At 38.7% G+C, this 24967-nt stretch overlaps 1 protein-coding gene across 2 annotated transcripts in view; it reads right to left on the bottom strand.

The window, feature by feature from the left end:
* Positions 1 to 15044: 15044 nt before the first annotated feature.
* The window catches only part of LOC136435698 (solute carrier family 15 member 1-like), a 41322-nt gene continuing 31399 nt past the window's right edge, over positions 15045 to 24967 (bottom strand). For both annotated transcript variants that reach the window (XM_066429345.1, XM_066429346.1), the window contains 12 exons: positions 24755 to 24799; positions 24441 to 24476; positions 23857 to 23945; positions 22882 to 22963; positions 22307 to 22426; positions 20296 to 20448; positions 19241 to 19287; positions 18967 to 19098; positions 17994 to 18105; positions 17709 to 17840; positions 16979 to 17086; positions 15045 to 16350 (listed from right to left, as the gene is read on the bottom strand). In XM_066429345.1, the coding sequence (XP_066285442.1) occupies positions 16171 to 16350; positions 16979 to 17086; positions 17709 to 17840; positions 17994 to 18105; positions 18967 to 19098; positions 19241 to 19287; positions 20296 to 20448; positions 22307 to 22426; positions 22882 to 22963; positions 23857 to 23945; positions 24441 to 24476; positions 24755 to 24799 (1236 nt within the window). In that variant the 3' untranslated portion in view covers positions 15045 to 16170. The remainder of the gene's footprint in view (positions 16351 to 16978; positions 17087 to 17708; positions 17841 to 17993; positions 18106 to 18966; positions 19099 to 19240; positions 19288 to 20295; positions 20449 to 22306; positions 22427 to 22881; positions 22964 to 23856; positions 23946 to 24440; positions 24477 to 24754; positions 24800 to 24967) is intronic.

The following is a 24967-nucleotide window of genomic DNA, read 5'->3' as shown; positions in this document are numbered from 1 at the left end:
TTTATGTTAAGTTATTTATTTTGTATCCTGATTTGTTATGATTTGTCATGTTACGTAGGGCTTCCTTGGAAATCAGTTACCTTGTTAACTGAAGGGACTACCCTAAAGATTGATAAATAAATCAATAAATTTACCAAACAAGTTCTGCTGCAGTACCAAGACCACATACCAGGGGGCCCAGAATCGACCTTAACTTTCGTCTTCTCAACACCTACCCTCAAGACAAATACCGTCATAATCCTTTAAGACGTTCTTGAGCTATGCTGACTGCAATCCTCCGTAAACACAGACACACCCAAAATTATATTTCCATTTTTCATGGAAATAATTAAACGTTTATATTGCCCAGCCGGCAGTATAAATTCGGCTCTGTTCTTCTGCCTCAAAATTGTTTTGTTGACCTATTGTTTCCAGTTGTTTGGCGTCTAGCTATATATGTAACAAGGTAGCATATGATGATTGACACATATGATGTCAGAAATCAGATTCTTTCGGTCTATCCAACACCAAGTATAATACAAGGTCTTCTGAGGTCGTATGTCAGTTTAGATAATTCATAAAAATGTTTATGATTTGTTGTATGTATATTTGTTTGTGTTTTTATGTTTGTACGGCTGTTTTGAACTGGTGACATAGCTCAAATAAAGAAATCGAATTCAATTCAATTGTATCAAGAGTGTCTTCAATAGCTACTATGTTTTCTTTCCTTTCAGACTAAACAAAGACAACCAGGAGTTGAAGAGCATGTATCCGCTCAGGTAATACAAAAAAATATATTTTTGCAAATGATTCCATACCTTTTTGAACAACACCGTTGGTGCTTTGTTTCTGAATAAGTCCGGTTTTGACAAAGGGCGGTATCGTTTGGTTGGAGGACATATTTGTTGATGTCTTTGTAGAAGAACGATCAACGAAGTCGGTAGTGTCCGCCTCAGGGTGACCATGGGTGAAGGTGGCGTCCAAAGCAGGGATGTAGGTAGTGTTCGCATCAGGCTGACCAGGGATGAAGATATTGTCTACATCAGGCTGACCAGGGATAAAGGTATTGTCTACATCAGGGTGACCAAGGATGGAGGTATTGTCTACATCAAAGTGACCGGGGATGGAGGTACATTGTATTGTCTACATCAGGCTGACCAGGGATGGAGGTATTGTCTACATTACATTGACCTGGGCCTAGGGATGGAGGTATTGTATACATCAGGGTGACCAGGGATGGAGGTATTGTCTACATCAGGCTGACCGGGGATGGAGGTATTGTCTACATCAGGCTGACCGGGGATGGAGGTATTGTCTACATCAGGCTGAATAGGGATAGAGGTATTGACTACACCAAGGCGACCAGGGATGGAGGTATTGTCTACATCAGGGTGACCAGGGATGGAGGTATTGTCTGCATCAGGATGACCAGGGGTGGAGGTGTTATCTACATAAGGGTGACCGGGGATGGAGATATTGTCTACATCAGGCTGACCATGGATGGAGGTATTGTCTACATTACATTGACCAGGGCCTAGGGATGGAGGTATTGTATACATCAGGGTGACCAGGGATGGAGGTATTGTCTACATCAGGGTGACCAGGGATGGAGGTATTGTCTACATCAGGGTGACCAGGGGTGGAGGTATTGTCTACATCAGGGTGACCAGGGATGGAGGTATTGTCTACATCAGGGCGACCAGGGATGGAGGTATTGTCTACATCAGACGGACCAGGGATGGAGGTGTTGTCTACATAAGGGTGACCGGGGATGGAGGTATTGTCTACATCAGACGGACCAGGGATGGAGGTGTTGTCTACATAAGGGTGACCAGGGATGGAGGTATTGTCTACATCAGGGCGACCAGGGATGGAGGTATTGACTACATCAGGGTGACCGGGGATGGAGTTATTGTCTACATCAGACGGACCAGGGATGGAGGTGTTGTCTACATAATGGTGACCAGGGATGGAGGTATTGTCTACATCAGGGCGACCAGGGATGGAGGTGTTGTCTACATAAGGGTGACCGGGGATGGAGGTATTGTCTACATCAGACGGACCAGGGATGGAGGTGTTGTCTACATAAGGGTGACCAGGGATGGAGGTATTGACTACATCAGGGTAACCAGGGATGGATGTATTGTCTACATCAGGGTGACCAGGGATGGAGGTATTGTCTACATCAGGGCGACCAGGGATGGAGATATTGTCTACATCAGACTGACCAGGGATGGAGGTATTGTCTACATCAGGGCGATTAAGGATGGAGGTATTGTCTGTATCAGGTTTACGAGGTGTGGAGGTATTGTTTACATTAGGGTGACCATGCATGATTCGAGCTATTGTCTATTGCAAGGACACCAAAGGTGTATGCTGTGTCCCAAACTCGGGTAGAATAGAACTTACTAGTAAAACATCAATGAATACTGTTTTATCTTTGTACATGATCCCTCGAGATCATAAAGAAAACCGATGCAATTTTAAACATGGACAAATCAATCATCTATCAGCCCTATATAGCTAATCAATCAGTAGGGCAGCAGAAAGGACGAATTAAAAAAAACATGATCATTGAAATAACGATGGTTAGAGCCTTTTAAAGATCATTTGAATTGCTCATGAAGGTACACTGTTTCTTATATCTTTTAACGCATATTTGTGTCAAATGGTAAACTGCGACACGACGTTTTTTATGCCAATAAAACATTTCTATTGTCTTGAAGTGATCAAAACATGTCTTACAAGAAAAAGATGCATGATTTAGTTAGAAACGGAATGAAAGACGTTGCGGTACCTTTGGAATGTACCGGACGTTGTTTCTAAAGTCGAACCAGGCTCCGACACAGATTAACGACGCTACCAAAGCAGTTATCATCAGAACAGTGCCAACCCAGAAGTACGTACACCCTGAAAAAAATTACATAGAATTGAAAATTGAAAGTGTTGGCCAAACTGCCCACCACTGTCAGAATAATGTAACAGTTTTTTTCTTTAAGAAAAAAAGGGTACAGAATTGACCGGGAACAGTGACAACCTTTTACAGATTTAAATGCAAAAAAATCACCTTTAAATTTCATTCATCTCGGCAACCCAAAGAACATGTCACAGAAAAACAAAACGGAGAGCAAAAAATAAATCCAGGGAAAACAGATCAGCTATCAGAGATATGTATCAATCCCCAGCAATAATAATGTTTAAACCTATGGGCATAAACACTCCAAAACTCTAAAAACGAGTGCATAATGACTTAACATCTGGTAAAATATATGATATTAAACTAAAACCTTAATTTTAGAGTGCTTACTGCAAGTTGCTTGTCGTGGAGCGTTTGGCACGTATATCGGGTTCCTGTTCAGGACGTTCCCTGTAGCACTCGGAGATGTGTTTTGAGGATGTTGGTTTTCAGGTATGTTAGTGTTATCGTTTACAGGAGCCGACTTGTCAGCGTCGTCTTCAGATGTAGAGCATCCGTTTGCGTGCGATAAATCAGGGGACCCGTAGGCACTCGGATATGCTTTAGGAAGATGTCGGTTTTCAGGTATGTTAGTGTTATCGTGTACAGGAGCCGACCTGTCAGCGTTATCTTCAGAAGTGTAGCATCCGTTTAACTTTGCGTACGTTGAATCCGCGAACCCGTATGAGACAGCATATGGTTCCAAATTGCCATCATCGTATGTTATCTCAATATCAGTGCTACCTTTTGGTATGACGTTATTGTAAATATTGCCGCCTTTTGTTGTTGTAATTGTTGGTGTTGTTGTCGCATATAGGGGGATGCACGAATTGTGATCACTGGTGTTTTTCGCGTATCCAGAATCAGATTGATACACTGCCTCTGCTTGGCACGGATTTATAGTGGTGTTTTGAACGATTTGTGGTCCAGACAACTGATTCGAGTACCGGGGGGATTCTGAATTGATGTTCGAAGCTGATTCTATTTGCTCCTTTGGCACTACTGCTTTAGAAGCCGTCGTGCCATTATGAGAAGTGTTTGGATTAACATCGACATTATTAGAGGCGACTATTTTTCCGTTGTCAACAGCAGCTTCAGTTCTAGCAGGCAGATAATCATAAATATCATCATTGTCGTCATGTTCTTTGTATCCGGCAGTTGTAGAGTGATGTCCACTGTCAGCTTTACTGTTTTTAGTCAGTTTCTGACATGCGGAATTTCGGGTTTCAGGTAAGTTGGTGTTCTCTTTGACAGGCACTGACTTGTTAGCATCATTTCCAAATAAATTGAATCCTTCTGCGTACACCGGATTCGGAGACATATGTGCAACAGTACCTGGTTCAAAATTCTTCTGCGTTCGGGGATCTGAACGTATTTGCGTCATGCTGTCTTCGTTTGTGCTGACCCTTGGTACAACGTCGCAGGGAATATATTCAGCCATGTTCATTCGCCGTCCTACCTGTGGCAAGTAAGATGCACCCTCCTCCCCGATCAAGCTACAATTATGTATAAGCCATTTCGCAGTTCCTATGGCGCTTATAAAGTCGTGATGCATTGTGGCCAAAGGTAAAAGTTTAAGACAACTAACCATTCTTTGTTTGTAGGCAGGGGTCTTAAACATTGAACTTAGATCACAATGAATAACGACTGCACATGCAAAATATTCAAACCGTGGTTATGTCTCGCCTGACCCAAAAATAGATTCTAATATAGAATATACGATACAGGATATAGCCTGGTATATTCTAAGACTGCCCAAGACTGCCCAAGAGATCAACAAATTGTGAAACATATGACATAAGCCTGTCTACATATTAAAAACAAGTTAACCAGAAGTGAGAGACCATATTATCCGAAGCACTTGATTCCACATCAAATAGAATTTTTTTTAGTTCGCACATTCAATGGAATGGTTTCAGTAAGAACAGGAACAGGCAGTGATGTGTGCAGATTTGTACTCACGAAATGGCGTCTGTGGGGGTGGCTCAAAGTAGGAGTCTTCTGCACCTTAAAAATAAGCCTCAGCTGCACAGACAATATCACTTGGTCCTGAGTAGACAGTAGACAGTGTCAATCGATGTCTCGTAAGTAAATAAAGAACTTAGTAAAGTGCTGGTCTTACGAAAGTGTCATTAATGAGCGATGAAAAAAAAAGAAAAGTATTTGTGTGGCGAATAGTATTATTCTTCCGAGATGTTCGTTTAGATGAACCTGCACTTTTTTAAATCGTCAGACTAATGAAACTTCAGTTGGTGAATGGCTATGTAATACGATGATGTCATACATGTACTTCGTCGATACAGGTTTGTGTCTGGTTCTCTACAAAAGCTCCAAAAGAGCCTTTCACATAATATTATGCAAATGTTGCCAATCCAGTGGACTTTAGCTTGAATACATATTATTTTGGCCCTTAATTTCCGTTGCTAATCTTCCAGGGCTCATAAAGCTACACAATTCAAATCACAGACAATTAATTTACATACGAAGGCATGAATCAGAGTTCAGATGTTTAGAACGTCTAATTTCTTTATAAAATCAATTGGTTATGAGAATAGATTGAAATACATTCTTATCAAAACATACTTAAACCGGCTTAAGAGATTCAGATCATCGAGTTTTCATAACTCTCGACTAGCCCAAAATAAATTCTGGTATAGAATATCATCATCATCATCATCATCGGTCGACCCCCGGGGGGACGGGGCAAGTCCATGCACGACTTCTGACCACACCAGTCTATCTGCCATGGCCGCACTTAGGTCTTCTATGTCAATTGAGGTGTCTCTAGATAGAGCCGCCGGGAAAGTCAGTTATATTATAGAATATAGCCCGGGTATACTTTAAGATAATGAAATAACATAGTAGAAAATCTGTCTCATAGACAAGTAAACTAAGAGAGAGAGATCACATTACTGGAGCTACCTGATTTCAAATCCAATGGAATGGTTTTAGTTCGAGCAAAGACAGTGATGTTTGCAGAATTGTACTCACCACAGGACGTGAGGGGGCGGCTCGTAGTAGGAGTCCTTATTCACCTTCAGAATAAGCCTCAGCTGCACTGACAATGCAGCACTTGCGCTGTGTAGATAGGGGTTGATCAATTACATGCAAGTGCTTGTCTCCACAAAAGTGTCATCAACTATAGCGATGACAAAAAATCAAAAGCATCGTATGATGAATATAATTATTCTTCCGATATCTTTATTTCGATGAACCTGCAAATGAATATGCACATGAAGCCAGGTGCCAATCAAGGTGATTTTAGATTACTTAGATCCTTTCAGCCCTTTTCGTTCCCCTTCCGGGACTCATAAAGCAACACAGTACAAAAAACAGTGCAGCAGAAGAACAAACAGCAGACAATTCATGTACATATATTTATATAGGCATTGGTCAGAGTTCAGAGGTTCAAATCGTCAAAATACTTCATAAAATCGATGGTTTATGAGAATGCAGATCAATAAAAAGAAGATTGGAGTACATACCTATCAAATAAATATCCTTCAGGTATAGAAAACATATTAGAACCGGCATCATATATTTAGATCATCGAGTTGTTATAACGCTCGCCTAGCCCAAAAAAAAAACTTTAATATAGATTATAGCCCGAGAATACTTTAAGATAGTCCAAATGATCAAAGATTATGAAGAAAATCAAAATGAAATAAAAGAAAAATTTCTACATAGACAAGTACACCGGTAGAGAGAGACCACATTATCTGAGGTACCGGATTCCAAATCCAATGGAATGGTTTGAGTTTGGAAAAAAACAGACAGTGATGTGTGCAGAATTTTACTCACGACAGGACGTCTGCTGGGGCGGTTCGTAGTATGAGTCTTCTTCACCTTCGGAATAAGCCTGAGCTGCAAAGACAATCAACACTTGGTCATGAGTAGACAGGGGCCGATCGATCACTTGTAAGTTAATTGAGAACTTAGTAAAGTGCTTGTCTGAACAAAAGTGTCATCAACGAGCGATGGCACAAGTGAAAACTGTTCGTATGGTAAATATAATTATTCTTCTGAGATCTTGGTGAACCTTCACCTTTTTTTGTATCGTCAGAAAAATGAAATTTTAGGTTGGTGAATAGTCATGTAATATGCTGATGTCATACATGTAATTCTGTACTTCATTTATCGTCAGACAAATGAAACTTGAAGTTAATGAATAGTTATGTAATATACTGATTTCATACATGTACTTCTAACGTCTACCCACGCACCAATTTCGTCGCTACAGTTTTGTGTCTGGTTCTTTACAAAAGTACCAAAAGAACCGTTCACATATGCAACTGTAGCCAATCACGTTGTCTTTAGCTTATTTACATAATTATCATTTCGGCCCTTTCCGTTACTAAAATTCCAGGACTCATAAAGGAACACAGTACAAAGCACAGTACAGTGCATGTATAAACAAAAGACAATTCACGTACATACATAGGCATAGGTCAGAGTTCAGCGGTTCAAATTGTAAAAATACTTCATAAAATTGATGGGTTATTATAATATTAATAACTAAAAAGGCAATATTTGCGAGAGCAAGTACAATATATTTCATCCATTTCCCTCCCAACATCAAAAAAAAAATGGATTTTTTCATAATCACCCAAGTCCAGACTTGAATTTTAACAAATGTTCCCCGCAAACAAGAATGGACTCTTCCAGCGGCGAATGGACCAACAAGTATCATGCAAATTTCTTAATATAAACAACTAAAACCTTGCCGAAATTTCTTCTGCGGAAGAATTTTCCCAATCTGGTAGTCAAGAAAATGTTGCATTACGCAACGGAGAGTTCTTCGGAACCCACTCAAGTTGTGAAAAGTTTCAATTCGAAAAATTTTGGTGGACTTACTACAAATTTCTGATGCGTAACACTGACACATACCAGTGATACCACAATTACAAAAATTTTGCTAACAAAATGATACACAACCACTTGTAGGGAAATGAGCCTTTGTGTACTCTTGGTGTAAGCGAAAGGAAGTAAACAAGCCATCGCTATATATATACAGACAGGAATATAGAGCATTGTATTTATGATAGAAACACTGCAAGAAAATTTTTGCAGGCGTAAAATTTGAACCCTCTTAATTGATCATAACTTCAGTATGACACAGTATATTTACAACACAAGGACTGGAGTCAGGGGGCAGTGAAGTTGCCCTGCACATGTAAGAGTTAGTTGGATGGAATGACTATTTAAACCAAGCAGGTCCGGTTTTAAAAATGCATGGGTGATTTGAAAGGCTCTCTCCTATTGGCTGACTGAATTGGTCCACCTAGCCATAGGAATAAAGATACGACCAAATATGGCAACACCATATATGGTCATATGAGGAAAACAGCCAATTATCTCTCCCAAATCCCCCCAAAATCGTATATTGAAGAGGTAAATGCCAAAAATGAAAACATTTCTTTGAGCATTTGTTATATTGTTATATGTACCCCCATAGCAAATTGCAGGTCGTTCGGCTGTAATTAAAGAGCACAGGAGATAAAAATATAAAAATATACAGTTTTGGTCTGAAAATGGCAACAAAAAATAATAATAATTTACTGCCCCATACCAAAAAATGAAAAAAAAAATGTCCGGGGGTATTTGCCCACCCTACCTTTGTGCCAAAATTTGGCCAAAAAATGACACAGAAGAATCGGTTTGAAGATTTGGCAGGAGAAGAAGAAGGGGGAGGAGAAGAAACATGAGTAAAGACAATATTTTACATCCATAATGTAGTATGGATGAAACATAAATACAAACTTATTGAATGAACAGCCTTTAGATATAGAAAAGATATCAAAATTAGCATCAGAGATTCACATCATTTATTTTTTATTACTCTCGCCTAGCCCCCCAAAAAATCGGGTGTAGTATATAGCTCGGCATACTTTAAGATAGTCCAAGTGAGTGATGATTTAAAAAAAAAAATAGAATTTAAAAAAAAAATGTCTACAAAGACAAGTACGCCTGGAGAGAGAGACCATATACCTAAAGGTACCTGATTCCAAATCCAATGGAATGGTTTAAGTTTTAACAGAAACGGATAGTGATGTGTGCAGAATTGTACTCACGACAGGACGTCTGCGGGGGCAGCTCGTAGTAGAAGCCCTCTTCAGAATAAGTAGCCTCAGCTTCACAGACAAGACAGCACTTTGTCCTGAGTAGACAAGGGTCGATCTATCTTTCGTAAGTAAATAAAGAACTTAGTGAAGTGCTGGTCTGAACAAAAGTGTCATCAACGAGCGATGGCAAAAAAATGAAAAGTGTTGGTGTGGTGAATATATTTTTTTTCTTCCTTGATCTTTATTTCGATGAACCTGCAATGTATTGTCAGACAAATGAAATAAGAATAGAGAATAGTTATGTAATACACTGATTTCATACATGTACTTCTGACGTCTACCCACGCACCACAGCAATTCGGTACTGTAGTTATGTGTCTGCTTCTCCACAAACGTACAAAATGAACCTTTTTAATATACAAATGTATGCTTACACATCTAACATTTTCTTTACACTATTTCTTTTTGACTTTGGTAAAGTGAATTTGTATGTCGATCTCGTATGGGAATATCTGATATTTGACGGCACATGAAAATTATACACTTGTTGTGCTAATCTCTGTTGAATGCTCCCGTAGTAAATTGATTATAACACTAGAGCTGCATATAAGGACATGGTTCCGCCATGTATCATAAGACCACCATGCCTCAGAAAGAATAGATGGTTTTAATTATGTATTCTAATTCAGCATCACTAATCCCCGAGATGTACACAATTCAGAAAGCCAGGTGTACAATATATTTTTGTGAAGGCCTCGATAACACCGTTGTAGTTGTGTGCGTGTATGTTTTTTTTTAATGAGGCTGCCTCAGGGTATCCGGCGGAATCATGAAGACTGGCGTTACTTCAAAGCTAACTTTCTGTTTCAAGACAGTTTTAAAAGCAGATTTATGAATCGATTGACATAAGGATAGGAATTAACAATGTTACAAGAAATGATTTAATGGAGATAAAATTAGCAATAGTTAATTAAGAAAACAATATAACATTTTGTAATGACCGTACAACTGCAGTCCTGGTTTTATCAGAATTCCACCCTTTACTGCACGGCTATTGGTACAATATTTGGCTCTAGATAGACAGATTTCGATTCAAGTGTCGGTTTTATTATCTCCATGAAAAAAGGCTTTTTCATGGAGATACTGTTTTGCGTGCGTTTGGTGTTTGTATGTTTGTGTCACCGGATGCTTAAAGTCAGCATAACTGTAGAACCTGTATATGGATTGTAATGATATTTGGTATGTGGGTAGGTGTTAGGAGAAGGAAGGTCAAGGTCGATTTTGGGCCCCCTGGTATGTGTCACTGGAACTGCAATGGCGTATTTGTAAAAATCTTCTAAGGAGAATAACTGAAGAAAGGATCAACAGATTATCATTTTATTTGGTACACAGGTAGGTTGGACAGAGATGTACACACTTAAGTGCAAATTATGCAAATGAGACTGAATTTGCATAAGTAAGGAGGAAAAATCGTTTGCATGTGTGTCGCTGGATTCTTAAAGTCAGCATAACTGTAGAACGTGTAAATGGATTGTAATGATAGTTGGTATGTGGGTAGGTATTAGGAGAAGGGTCAAGGTCTATTTTGGGCCCCCTGGTATGTGTCACTGGAACTGCAATGGCCTATTTGTAAAAATGTTCTAAAGGGGAATAACTGAAGAAAGGAACAACAGATTTTCATGTTATTTGGTACGCAGGTAGGTTGGACAGAGATGTACACACTGGAGTGTAAATCATGCAAAGTTAGTGTGTTTGCGTGTGTGTGCGCGTGTGTGTATGTTTGTGTCACCGTGTGTGTATGTTTGTGTCACCGGGTGCGTAAAGTCAGCATAACTATAGAACGTGTAGATGGATTGTAATGATATTTGGTATGTGGGTAGGTGTCGGGAGGAGAAATGTCAAGGTCGATTTTGGGCCCCCTGGTATGTGTCACTGGAACTGCAATGGCGTATTTGTCAAAATCTTTTAAGGAGAATAACTGAAAAAAGGAGCGACAGATTTTCATGTTATTTACTTTGCAGGTAACTTAGACAGAGATGTATACAATGAACTGCGAATTATGCAAATTGAACTTCATTTGCATAAGTAATTAGGAAATCTATATTTGCAGTGTTGTTCATTGCATATTGTGGAACATCTGTTACTTGTAGTAGCTATTCATAGCGAAAGTGGGTCACTTCTCCTTGGCCCGACAGGTGTGGGTCCTACCATTGAGGGAAATAGAATGGGGGGAACTGGTTTAATAAAAAACAAAGTTTCATGGAGATTTTGGGTCCTAAGACTCTTGTTTTATTATGTTATCCCATCAATGTTGCTATTACTTCAATGTGGGAATAGTTGAAATATTGCCGTTAGCGCATTTGTATAATTTTTTTGATGATCTTTTGATGGTTTTATTATGTTTATTCTAAAAGAATTTTGTTAGACATAAGTTGAGTCAAATAATGATGAAATTTATGTTGTTTTGTCCTGAATACTAGCAACATTATTTTTTTCAGTTTCCTCCAGGTGATACTGAAACCAGTGATGTCTTGTCTAAGATATTTATGAAGAAGCATGAACATCATACACTCAATAATTTTTTTGTTATGTTGAGCCCATATTGTTTTCGTCAGGTTTCTTCTCCTTCTCCTTCTCCTTCACCTTTTCCTTCTCCTTCTCCTTCTCAATCTTCAAATCGATTCATCTCTGTCGTATATAGACCAAATGACTTGAAATTTGGCACAAAGGTAGAATAGACAAATACCCCTAGACGTTTTTTGTGACAGCCAATGGGAGCACTCCATTTCAAGATGCGACCGCCTGATTGGCCAATTGAGTTAATCAATATATCTTGCATTTCTGGGTCAGGTGCCCTAGTGTTTATACCAAATGTGGTATGTGACTGCCTAGGAGATGTGCGTACAGGGCTTTGGTCACACTTTTGGCATATTAATAGTACTTCAGAATTATTTTTCTAAATTTTTGGCTATTTTCAGAACAAAGATGCACATCTCCAGTTCCTATGTATTAAACCAAAATGATGTGAAATTTGCCATGTGTCTGCTTTGGTCATATACACAGGCCCTCTTATTTGTTTATTTATTTATTTATTCATTTATTTCCACTTTATTACATCACATGATGCAAACGGACAAAGGGAAACAGGACACATTTCCTTTGCAATCCCAGTCCGGTTAAAAACAACAACAGGGAATAGAATTTCAACAAACCAAAACCTGGTGGGATCCACGTTACAATAATAATGGTAACACTAATTCAAATGTTTGGCATACAGCCCTCCAAAACGATTTTTGAAATATTTTTTTTTCAACCAAAAATGTTTACTCTTGAAGCATCCATTCAAACATAGGGGTGTCATATGTTTACATTTCACCCATATTATGGTTGAAATGCTTTGTTTTTGGTCATTCCCTTTTTCTCCTGTCAAATCTTCATTTATATAATTATGTATAATATGGAAGAGTCCATTCTTCACCGGGGTTAATTTTTTTACAATTTGATTTTGGACTGGATGCTAGAGTACATTTTTAGTGGGTATTTTTCGACTAGTCTAGTTTACATGGAGATGGCACTGGAAGTTTTCATTCTTGCCCATGGGGATTTTTTGAAATTCTAATTTTGGGCTGGAGTGATTATGCAAAAGTTCATTTTTTAGCAGACGTGTACTTGAACTGGTCTATTTTACAAGAGGATGGTGCTGGAAGAGTCCATTCTTGAACGGGGGACATTTTCTAAATTATATTTTGGACCGGGGTGCTTATGCAAGAGTCCATTTGTTTAAGTGGATGTTGCTTTCGACTGGTCCATATTGTGTGGAGGTGCCACTGGAAGAGTTCATTCCTGCATGGAGGGACTAATTGTTTTTAAACTCAATTTTGGACTGGGGTGATCCATTTTTTGAGTGGAAGAATTTTAGAATGGTCCATTATTCTCGATCACAACGGAAAAGTCGTATTGTGTAAAATCATAGACTTTTCTGTTTTGAATAGATTATCATTTCTTCATTCATGATATGGCCAGGATTTTGAATGGGCTTGGATAGAACATTGTTCATCTAGGAATAGCTGTTTTATAATGTATTTCTTGTCAATGGCAGTTAAGTAGACTGGATTAACATTGGTAGGGCCGTTAGATTTGTCGTAGGGAAATTTCGCATGTACATCAAACAGAATTAAGTTTAAATCAACATGGCCTAACATAAGTTACTTACACCAAAATTGGAGTGAAAGATTTCTTAGACTGTACAGCATCGCGTTGTTATTCTATAGAGCACATGGACATTATGAATATTGTATAGATTAGAGCACATAGACACACACACAATATGTGTACAAGAACAACAAAACTGACACCACCTTAAAGACCTGTTTTTATTCCGCTCTTCAAGCTGCCTCCAGTGGAAGAATGCACCCGAAAGGTATTTCTTATGAAAACAATAAAAAAAGTCGTGGATAAAATATTGCATATATTTGGCACAATCCTACAACTTATCTATGTAGTAAGCCAATTCATCGGCAAATTGAAAATAAAAATTGCCAACAAATATAATGCAATGATAACTTAATGCAATGACAAAAGCATCAATGTTGGCTAGATTAAAGTTCATATACTTATCATTGAACAAGGAGCTTTTTGGAAAGGGTTGCAGCTACACAACTTCATGTGAAACAAGATTCGTATGAATAAAAACTATGATTACCAGAAACGTGTTAACTATTGTTGTCCACTGATTAACTAAAGACCTGTCTAAGATGTTTAATCAACTTTTGTCACAACTAATGTAGCATAGATAATACTGGTATTTAAATATATAGCAGAACACTCACTGCCTCCAGTCGTCAAGTTACAACACTCAACAAGTGGAATGGTGACAAAGTCACAATGAAGAAAGATTCGTAAAGCCAGACTGTTTCAGTGATTCTTCGCAACCCCAACCTCGGCACAACTTAATTTGCTTTGTTTTGCCAACTAAACTTATCTCTTTTCTCAACCTATAGAAAGTAATTCCAAGGAAGCCCCCTATGTTTAACGTATTGCATTGAATGTACATTTAAGTTTAATGTTATTTTCAACATCATACCAACATTTTCATACATTTGCAAATGATCATCCTTGCACACCCTGACGTTTACAGTTTGAAAAACATTGCCTACTACAGTATACTTGTCAGCTGTATATTATGTATAAGCTTAAATTACATGACGACGTAAAAAAGGAGGTTAATCTTCAGCTTGTCACTACTAATATTTTACTTCATACCTACATGTAGCAGTATTCATTTTTTCACTTGAAAGAAGATGCTTTCTGATGTTTGTGGAGAAGTATTTCCAAGAATTGCTTCTATTGCTATTTAAGTTGTTTCAATTTGTCTATTGTTATCTACAGTTAAGCTATTGGAGAGAATGTGTCAGTTATTCATAAGCTGGCAATTCTTGTCTTCGATGACAGATGTCTTCTGCTGTGGGGGCTTCTTTAGTGTTTTCAGCGTGGCATATGTTATCTTGCTGTCACCTCTGCATGTCCCTCCCTAAATGATGTCGCACTGGTCTGTTATACATCTTTCCTGTACCGCGCTTTTTTAATTTCAGATCTGATGCTGTTGTTAACGGTGCGGTATTGGTCTATAGCCTCTGGTATAGACTTCTTTGCTATATTATGACATATCATATCATATCATATTATATCGTATTATATTAGCATCCTTTGTTTAGAAATGTTTTCTCCTACATTTATCGTACCTTTGGTAAGGTTTGGAGATAAGCGTCCAAGAAAATAAAATAAAACACCGCACTTCTTGTCTTCCAAAAAACACCGCACTTCTCTTGTCTTTGTAAAAAACAACAACAATGCACTTTTCCTTGTCCAAGAACCCCGTTCAAAATACAGTGCTTCTTTTCATTTGAAAAGACATGTTCGTCTTTGCTTTTTTAAATCTCTACCCAAGAAGGCACAGAACATTTTCCCCTTTATCAAAGGACGGCCCATACTTCGTTGGCTCTCCTCATGGCGTCCCATTATATGCTCGACATAAAACCCGAAAACCATTAGGGTCATAACAAAACGCGTCAATTTATTCGAACTTCATTAGATGTAGTTCAACAAGTCTATAAACAGTTAATCATCAGCCCACAATGGATTACTTATAATACATGACCTAAATCAGTCAGTGTTGTTCTAATGTAGCAAACTTGACAAACATTTTGGCTCAGGCTGATGTTAGATTGTATTCCAAAACAAAGCACTTTAAAACAGCACCAATCCACATGTGACAAAACACAACGTTCATCGCTCATATTACACATTTTGATAGATACTTATAAAACACACCACCTTGCAGCAAGCCTGGTACTATGAACACCTATCTGCTATTCTATGCAATTTTGATTTATTGTATGTATATATATATATACAGATAGATAGATAGATAGATATTAGATATATATATATAGAGAGAGAGATAGAGATAGATAGATAGATATAGATAGATAGATGTATAAATAGAGATAGATATACATGGATTTACATAGATATAGATATATAGATTCAGATACATATACATACGAATGTTCACGAGTTAGTACCTGAATCATTAAAAACTGTATTACAACTAAAAACAAATTGCCTTACGGGAATTCTATCTCAAGCGGGACGGGATAATATCGACTTCCAACAAACGACCCATAGCTATATAGCTTACATCACACGTGCCTATTGAGTATCCAGAGAAATTGTCACATATCTGAAGAAGAATAAGCGAATCAGTTGAAAATTCCCTAGAATTTCTAAGGTGGACGACAATTAACATTCTGCATATTTTGGCACTTAAACACATCGATAAACTTCATAGCATCAGATTATTGAAATTATCAAAGATTGAAAGCATATGAATTCATGTCAAACATCAAATCATTTAAATTCACACATCAGATCTTAGACCTATTGCATACATATTTTTCATTACCTATAACCATGTACAGCACTCTTTTCGCATGCACATAATTTAGCACCCGCTAGGTTACAATGAAGTGGCCTGGAATCCAGACCTATAATATTATAGCTCCCGAGTCTCCTCTTGCCCGGGCGGGCGCATGCTTGCCTGGCTTGCTATTTATACCTGCCAGATATATATAGGGCTGGATTCCAGGCTAACAATGAAGAGACCAAGTCAATTCATGGAGAAATCCCAGAGCCATATTCGTCGTCTCTAGCGTTTATCGCAGTTCCCGCGACTAAGGCTAATTCATCGTCCTTCCCAGATCTTGGAGTCACATATTTGTAGCGCACTGCTAGAATGATAAATATGATGTCCACAACACCCATCAAGCCAGCAAAGAAAAAGAACTCTGAGGACTGAAACAAAGAAGGGAACAACATGTAAGCTACCCACAACAGGGATAATTCACTACTATCATTTCATTTATCTGTATTCTCCAAAGCACGACATTGATCCGTATTTGCCGAATCCAGATATGATCGGATTGAAGTTGAATTTTACACATTATTATCAACACAATTTTCTAAAATTTCAATTGATGTGAAGAGAAAAACCACTGGTCCACTTGGTCTTCCTTTTCTTTCTCTTCATATGGAAGTTAGATTTAGAAAGAAATGGATTGGAGCAGACCTTCCAAAATAAGGTAGTTTCATTTTTTTATTATCAATTTTATTGCATTTATCGTCAGCTATACATCACTCCTCGAAGCCGCGAAAATAACACTTAAAGGTACGCTACAACTTACATTTGTACTGTATTGAGTTCATTCGAAGTAACATTTTGCCGCTGTTTTGCAAGACGCGTACGGTATTCAGTGCTACAACTTTGCCCTTACATCTATGTCAGGACAATCAATTATTGCATACTAAAAAGATGATAACAACATGATAGTCCTCGAGGTGAAGAGCACTAGATATGTTCAGCCAACGTCAATATGCCTCCTGCACAAGAAAATCATCATGAGCATTTAACATTGCCACATACCCGTGAAGCAAACAACCTTAAGTCAGCAACAGTGAAGGTGATGAGATTCCCGAAACCAGAGGACAGCAGCCAGATAGCCTGCATCACAGATTTCATTGACTCCGGGGCCTATTTGGGGGAGGGACGTTAATGGTTACTCAGACCAGGCAGTGAATTGTTATTGTTTTATTATTATTATTATTATTAAAATAAAGGCACTTAACACGACTTTCCTCACTCCACCCAAGTGTAAATGGGTACCTGACTTCGGTTGGGGAAGTTCGTATTGAGGTCACCTGGTGGCGCCGAATGGTAGCCGCCCAGATCCTTGCGACAAATCCACAAAATGCAAGTGTGGATATATATCGTATATGTTGTGTATTATGTGAAACCTGTAAACCCTGTATCAATTCAGCACTAGGAGGGCTGCCATTGCGGGTTATTTCTGACCAATAAAAACCATTATTATCAATAATAGCAAATCAACGGATTCAATTCATGTATATCAAGGTTGGCATTCAGATAAGAGCCTTGGACACTGTTTTGTGTCCAACATAAAAGTTTGTAGGAACATATGCCATTGAAAATAAAAGTCATATGAGACCATGCTATGTATAAAACGTATCGACCAGATCGAGTTTAATGACTTCTGAGCAATGCTGAATCGTGTACACGGCACATGTTATAACTCAACAGCATATAAGACCAAAAAGTCTTGTCCTGCAATATATGCCAGGAATGTTGTCCCTACCTGTGTGAATGAGAACTCAAGGACAGTGACGCAGAACAAGACTGCTCCTGCTGTAAGAACTACATACTGAGGGATCTGCCACAGCATGGACATCTGATAGGGACTGACGTCTTGGAAAGTCGCCAAACGTGCCTGAAAAGTAAAAAACAAATGTTTGGCCAAAAATGCATAACAACTTGATTAAATGCCTCTTTGAACTTGGCAGTTGGAATGTTGCTGTTTTTTAATGCAGAAAGCACAGGATTTCAAATGTTTGATCCAATTTTTTTTCTTTCCTCTTCTTACCTGAGTGTTATTCAGCATCAGTATAGTTGTGTACACTCCGCCAGTATTCACTACAAGTTCCTGGGGAACTCTTTTATAATTGCTGTCGTTATGAGCCACCAGGACACGGTAACTGCGTTGGAATAAATATAACATTACACTTCACATCAAGTACTGACTGTTACGTAAGCTATATATTTCGGAAAGTTTATTTCGGTCCATCATATCTCCTGAAATAATAATCTATCAAATGCGTTGCATGATATGTCAATAAAAAACTTACTAAGTTACCGTCACAATGATATCCCGTTCATTATGATCGTACATTCGCGGATTGAACACCAGGGATACTTATGTGAGCAGGTCACACAAAAAATGCCGAAATTTTCCTTGATCATAAGTCCGGCGTTTTGCAGTGATTGGCATAATGTGTAAAACCATTAGAAAAAAAAAAAAACATTAGAAAGTTTATATTTCCTTTGAAATGATGCCTCGTTTAATATGATCATGTTTTCGTGCGACAAGAACCGATACTGAGGTCGTTGGTGGATCGCCCGATATAAGGACTAAAATCCAACATGACACACTGTAACGTTACGTTTTGGCAGGGGCATTTCTGACTCACCCGCATAGTCAGCTCTGGTCTTCGACTTGTAAAAGTAGGACCATGACAAGTTTGGTATCATTGTGAAGGATAGTAAACAGGCTTTCCAATGATAGATAATTCTAAGCAGTTTATATGGTAGCAATGGTGAAACGATTGATTATTAAGTTAAATTTTCCAAACGTTTTATGCCAGGTCTATATCTATACATGTATATCCGAGCACCCAGCGTGACAAGATGATGGTATACTTATATGTATTATCAATTGCAGTACTGTGAGCAAGATATGGTAAGCATAGCATGAGCAGGTACAAGGGTACAAAACAACATACTAATGACTGATATTGTAGCGCACAATATTTTGAAAAGTCGAAAGAGAATCATCTCACCTGCCAGGCACCATGCTTATGAGATTGGTATCAGAAGTCCCCGCCACACGTAGTATGGTGTACTTATGCGGCCCCTCAAGGATGATGTTAGCATCATTACCCAGAGCCCCGTCCAACATGAACAACAAAAGCCTGGGGAAGCACAGACAGTCTTGTTTCTTTAAATTCTAAATACTTTCGAATCACACAAATAGAGGAGTTAAGAACTTCATGTAAGTAACGTTGAATGCAAGCATTTTCCACAAACCATTTGAATGGCCTCCTTATACCTCACCTGACTTGACTGACAGCTTGTTTTGGTCTTCTCTCTGCATCATAGAACTGTTGAATGTACGGTAAATTTTCATATGTTAGTTAACAGGGGTGCAAAAGAATTCATACGAATTTTACGTAATTCACGAGTTTTACGGAATACATACGATCCGTTACGAGAAACATACGAATTTTACGGAATACATACAATCCATTACGCAGAAACATACGAGTTTTACGGAATACATACAATCCATTACGCGGAATACATACGATTCTTACTATTTGTTGGGTCCGCCAAATTCAAGATGGCGGACTCGGGATAACCAGTTCTTCGTACGATATCTTGGCTTTTGAGAGCTTAATAAGGGCGTATCCCATCCGGCTAAACTTTAAAAATCCCAAGCTGCACCAGATTAAGACTGATGAAGGCTTAGACCAACTAGGAGGACCAGAAAAAGCTAGATTCGGTGCTAGCGCGATGGTCAACAAATTAGTAAGGATCGTATGCATTCCGCGTAATGGATCGTATACATTCCGTAAAACTCGTATGTTTCTAAGTAATGAATCGTATGCATTCGGTAAAATTCGTATGTTTCTCGTAATGGATCGTATGTATTCCGTAAAACTCGTATGAATTCCGTAAAATTCGTATGAATTCTTTGGCACCCCTGGTTAATGTATGGGCCACATGTACACGTAATAAAGCATCATTATCACTGACATCATTCTTACGGCTACAAATGTGTTCGGAAGTTTAGACACAGTTACTTGCATGCATAGGAAAGAAGATTGCATTGTGTAACAACAGGATTATGTCTAAACCTCGTAGTTAGTAGCAGACCTAATGTGCAACGTTACGCACATACACACGGACAGACGCACATACACACACGCACAAACACACACACACACACACACACACACACACACACACACACACACACACACACACACACGCATAAACACACAGACCCGCACACACTCACTCATATACACACCAGCAAACACGCGCACTCACATAGACGCGCGCGCACACACACAGACAGACACACATTCACATGTGCATGTACCTACCTGAATGTCCTTAAGTTCCCCATTCTGTACCCTGACAGCCACAGTTAGTTTAGATTGGCTCTTCAGGTTCACAGTCGTGTTGAGGTCGGGGTACCCGGCACACACGAGGGTCAGGTCCTGGCTGCCTGCATCCAGTCTCTGGTAGCCAGAGGTCTGATGTACAAGAGAACATTTGTCACCATCATCTGAGAGTTAACATTCCCCTTTCACCGGCACCGGGTCAATTTACAGCTCTTGTACAGTGTTTAGAACCATGAGCAGGTGTGCTAACATATGTGAGAAGGTCGTTTAATTACAGGTATGCGTGGATTGTTATCCAGTAATAACGACAGGCATGCTAACATGTGTATTGTTTAACCCTCATCCGACCGACACATTTTTGCGACGAATCTGGCCGTATGGGGTCCAAACGGACCCCATTTTGCTTTGCCCCCTAAATATACTTCTGGTGGATCTTATTGTAGTTATTGTGCATATCCTGTTACAATAATCTATGGAGAATATTTTGACAAGTTTTGGTGTTGATGATTAATGCTCATTATCATAATTTATGCAGAAAATGAGGAGAACCCGCATTTTCCTTTAACCCTATCTAGACTGGTGGGGCTAAAAGTGCCCGCGCCAACTTTGACATCGTATAACTGCCAAATGACGTATGCTAAGACTACCAAACTTGGTGACTTTTCCTAAAATTTAGTTGGCAACAATTCCATGATAATAGTTTAAGTTTATCATTTTTCCTGTTGCCACGGCAACGGGTTTCTGACGGGCATTTTATACAAAAATTCACTAATTTTTTAAAAACAATGATATTTCTCAGGTTCTCTTGCTCAACCACACTAGTTTTCCAACCTGTATAACATCATATGTATTTAGATGTAACTTTCATAATTTATTATTCATAATTTATGCTAATTTGATTACGTAATCGCTCAAAATCCAAGATGGCGGACAAGATGTTTATTTAGGTATAAACAGGCTTTTTAACTTCAAATCCGTCACTACCTGGTATTTTCTTAACCAGAAACATTTAGATTAACGTTTCCAGTCTCTTTCTTTTGTGATTTGGGGTCATAAATGGAAAAAAAATGTAAGTTAAAAATTTCAAAATGGCCGATCCAAGATGGCGGATCCCAGGGATCGCTAACGACTCATGACGTCATTCTTTGACGTCATTTTGACGTCATCGTAATCGCCATTGACGTTGTATGCCTTGGCATACCTTAAAATCAATAATACACTCTATTTTGTTTAATACTTTTCATTATTATGGGACTTCCCTATTTAGCCTATAAAATCACATTGATGACGTCATAATTACGTAATATTACGTCAAAACGTCACAAAATTTACAGAAATTATAAAACTTTACGTGAACATCACACCTTGCAAATTTGGTGAGGATACATTTTACCGTTTGGGAGTTATGAGGAATTTCTTTCTAATTACGTAATTAACAATACGAAATCATCTGGGGTCCGTTTGGACCCCAGCGGACAACACGCACACTTTAGAGTATAACTTCCGCAAAAATCGGCCAATCCCGGTAAAAATTTCTCAGGAGTTGTAAGACATGTACATGAACAAACTCATAGAAGGAATTTTTTCTCCAACGAAAAATGTTGATATGGCACACAGTAAAACACGACTGGGGTCCAAACGGACCCCATACGGTCGGATGAGGGTTAATGACAGGGATGCTAAAGTATGCGTGTATTGCTATCCAGTAATAACGACAGGCATGCTAAAATGTGTATTGTTTAATAACAGGGATGCTAAAGTATGCGTGTATTGCTATCCAGTAATAACGACAGGCATGCTAAAATGTGTATTGATGGTGTTCAGTAACAAGGACAGTTACAATTTGCTCGATTCAAAGTCTACTAGATATATATCAAATACGAAAATAGTGTTTCCCACGAATATGTATGTATATAGGTGGATGAATGCTAGCCCCTCTAACAGGTTTTCTGGCACGCTCATGATGTTGAGCACCAATGAAGATACGTACCTGAGCAAAGGAAAGCGTGACATTGTAGTTGTTCTCCCCCTGTACTTTCAAGTCACACGGCGACGTATGGATGATGCGTAAATCTGCCTTACCCACAGGAGGCACTGTTATAGGTGTTCTCTGAAACACATAGGAAGCCATTGATTCACATGGAGGCACCGTAAGAGACTATTGACGAAAAGTGATGCCTACCATGTACATCCTCCTCAAAGCAGGGCCGCTATCGCTTGGTTCGTTACCTCGCGTAGGCCCTGCTATTCCGAGCCGGTATTCTGGGTTCTGGCGACGTTATACTGACAGTTGCACATGAATAATTAATGAGCTATCCTTATTTGGCACAAACGGCGGTTAATTGGTTCTGAGTCCAAAGTAACGATGTAAGACGTCACCTGATTGGTTGAACCAAGAATACCGGATTGGAATAGCAGGGCCCCTACGCGAGGTAACGAACCGAGTGATAGCGGCCCTGCTTTGAGGAGGATGACGTTGTTAAGATTTTGTCTATTGCATGAAGTATTCCATTGTTCTTTTAAGGCACTCGATGTAAAGATAAGGACTACACAGGTCTTACTTACTTCCAGTCTCAGCTCTATCAAACCTGCGATGAGAAATGAAGCGCCTACTAGGAACATCCCAGCCCCCATTCGCTGAAGAGGTCTATTAAAGAGTGACAGACAAACACACATGTATACTTTTTAACGATTGGTTACAGAAGCAAATACTTGTCAAATAACATCCGAGAGTCTCACTGACAACTAACTTCTGCTAATATAAACAAAACAGCAAATGACTTTAATGTCCTATTTATGACATTTCAAAGAATACTTTAGGGATGTGCAAGTGAAAAGTGGGTATGCAAGTGAAAAGCGATCACATATCATATGAAGTGATGATTTCATCTTCTGCCACATGAGTGTCTTTGATTTTGTGGAGGAAATCTGCACTGCTCTGTACATGATGCTCAGACCTCCCCACTGATGGTCCCAAGATCTTAGCCATATAACCTGATAACTTGTAAGTAGTGCTGCGTACCGGCACTGTGTACCGGTACTGTACCGAAAAAAATCGATTCGGTAAAGGTCCAAAATACCGGTACTGTACCGATACAAATTTACACCAAGTATGTGCTTATTTTGTGATTGATCTCCTGACCTCATGCAACACCAAACGTGACCAAAGTATTACCTTGTAACAGCGTAACTAATATGAAACAGATCATTCAGGCAGGTCGGGAGTTTTGATAGCAAGGCCAAGGGAGTTTGGCGGTAGGAAACATAGTTATGTTTTTTAACAAAGATAGATCTACTGACAAGTTGAAAACAGTTGTTTTTTTTGTCATTGACGAAGTTCGGAAAAACACATGTTAATTTTTTCAAATTGTTCAGATACAGGTACAGGTCCAGACCTGTACCTGAACCTCTGTACCGGTACCTGTACCTTTACCTGATGTTAAGTTTAGGTACGCAGCACTTCTTGTAAGCTTTAGGGCTATTGCATGTCAAAGATACATTTGTTATCGAAATTGCACAAAAATCAATCAAGAAACTCACTTGACAAGAAGGTTACACTTGGCCAATAGTGGGTACACAATGCCTTTAAATGTAGGAATGAAGATCAGGATCAGCAAGGCAGTGGTCACCTGTAAGATATAATCAACACTGGATCAAGGAGAGTGACAACGATGCACTTCTTAACGCCATGTACAAACTTACTTCTTTTAGTACCTTTTAAAATGTTTAGGAAAACATAATATATGTTAGCGTGATTTCTAACAGTGTTCTACGATATTGAAAATATTAGCTTAAAGACTGGAAAAAACAATATAAGACTACGAGGGTGATTAAAAAACAAACGCATGTTTCTGTCATAGCAGGTTCATTTTTGAATGAAATTATTAAAAATGTGAAAAATACATTGACTTACATCAGTTTTAAGAAGAGATGTTCCTTTATATCTGTACCAATTTCAACTCATTTTATACAAAAATGAACCTGCTATGATAACAATTGCGTTTGTTTTTTAATCACCCTTGTAGTTAATTCATGTGTGCAATTTTACCCCATGGCGCTGTGCATCAGCAATTGCCTACAGTTTTAAACAATGCTTTGACAACGATGAAATGAAATCACAGTACCTGCATCTGATCCGGTTTTATATTACCAATTGGACCCTGAAAATAAAAGCAATAGATCTTTGAAACAAAGAAGAGGAAAACAAGTAATTAAAAATCGCTGCAATAGTGAGTACAACTGTTATGAAATTTAATCAATTTTTGCTCAATACTGTTTTATGACAAATGCAAAATACACATCAAGAAGGGCAAATCGTTTATTTAGTGATGATAACTGAAATATGATACAGATTTTCATGCACTTGTAGTTGTTTTTTATACAGGTGGCCTTAATGATTTAAAGGATCAGCTTCACAATGTATTTTCATGTCTCTCACCAGACTTCCATCCATTTTCTCGGCTTGTAACGTCCACCTGGATCCCTGAAAAACATGCACAACTCACAGCCATGACCGATTGCTGGGGCATATCTGCTAGGACTTGCTATTGTAACTTTGGAGTTGACTTTGGTAGTCAACAACATCTGTATCTGATTTCCGATATTTTTGGCATGTATTGCACATTTTGCAGCTGCTTTGTAAAATTGTATC

Source organism: Branchiostoma lanceolatum, chromosome 5, assembly GCF_035083965.1.
Source record: "Branchiostoma lanceolatum isolate klBraLanc5 chromosome 5, klBraLanc5.hap2, whole genome shotgun sequence".
Lineage (NCBI taxonomy): Eukaryota > Metazoa > Chordata > Leptocardii > Amphioxiformes > Branchiostomatidae > Branchiostoma > Branchiostoma lanceolatum.
Note: the sequence above shows the minus strand (reverse complement) of the source record. Positions and strands in the feature narration are given on the sequence as shown.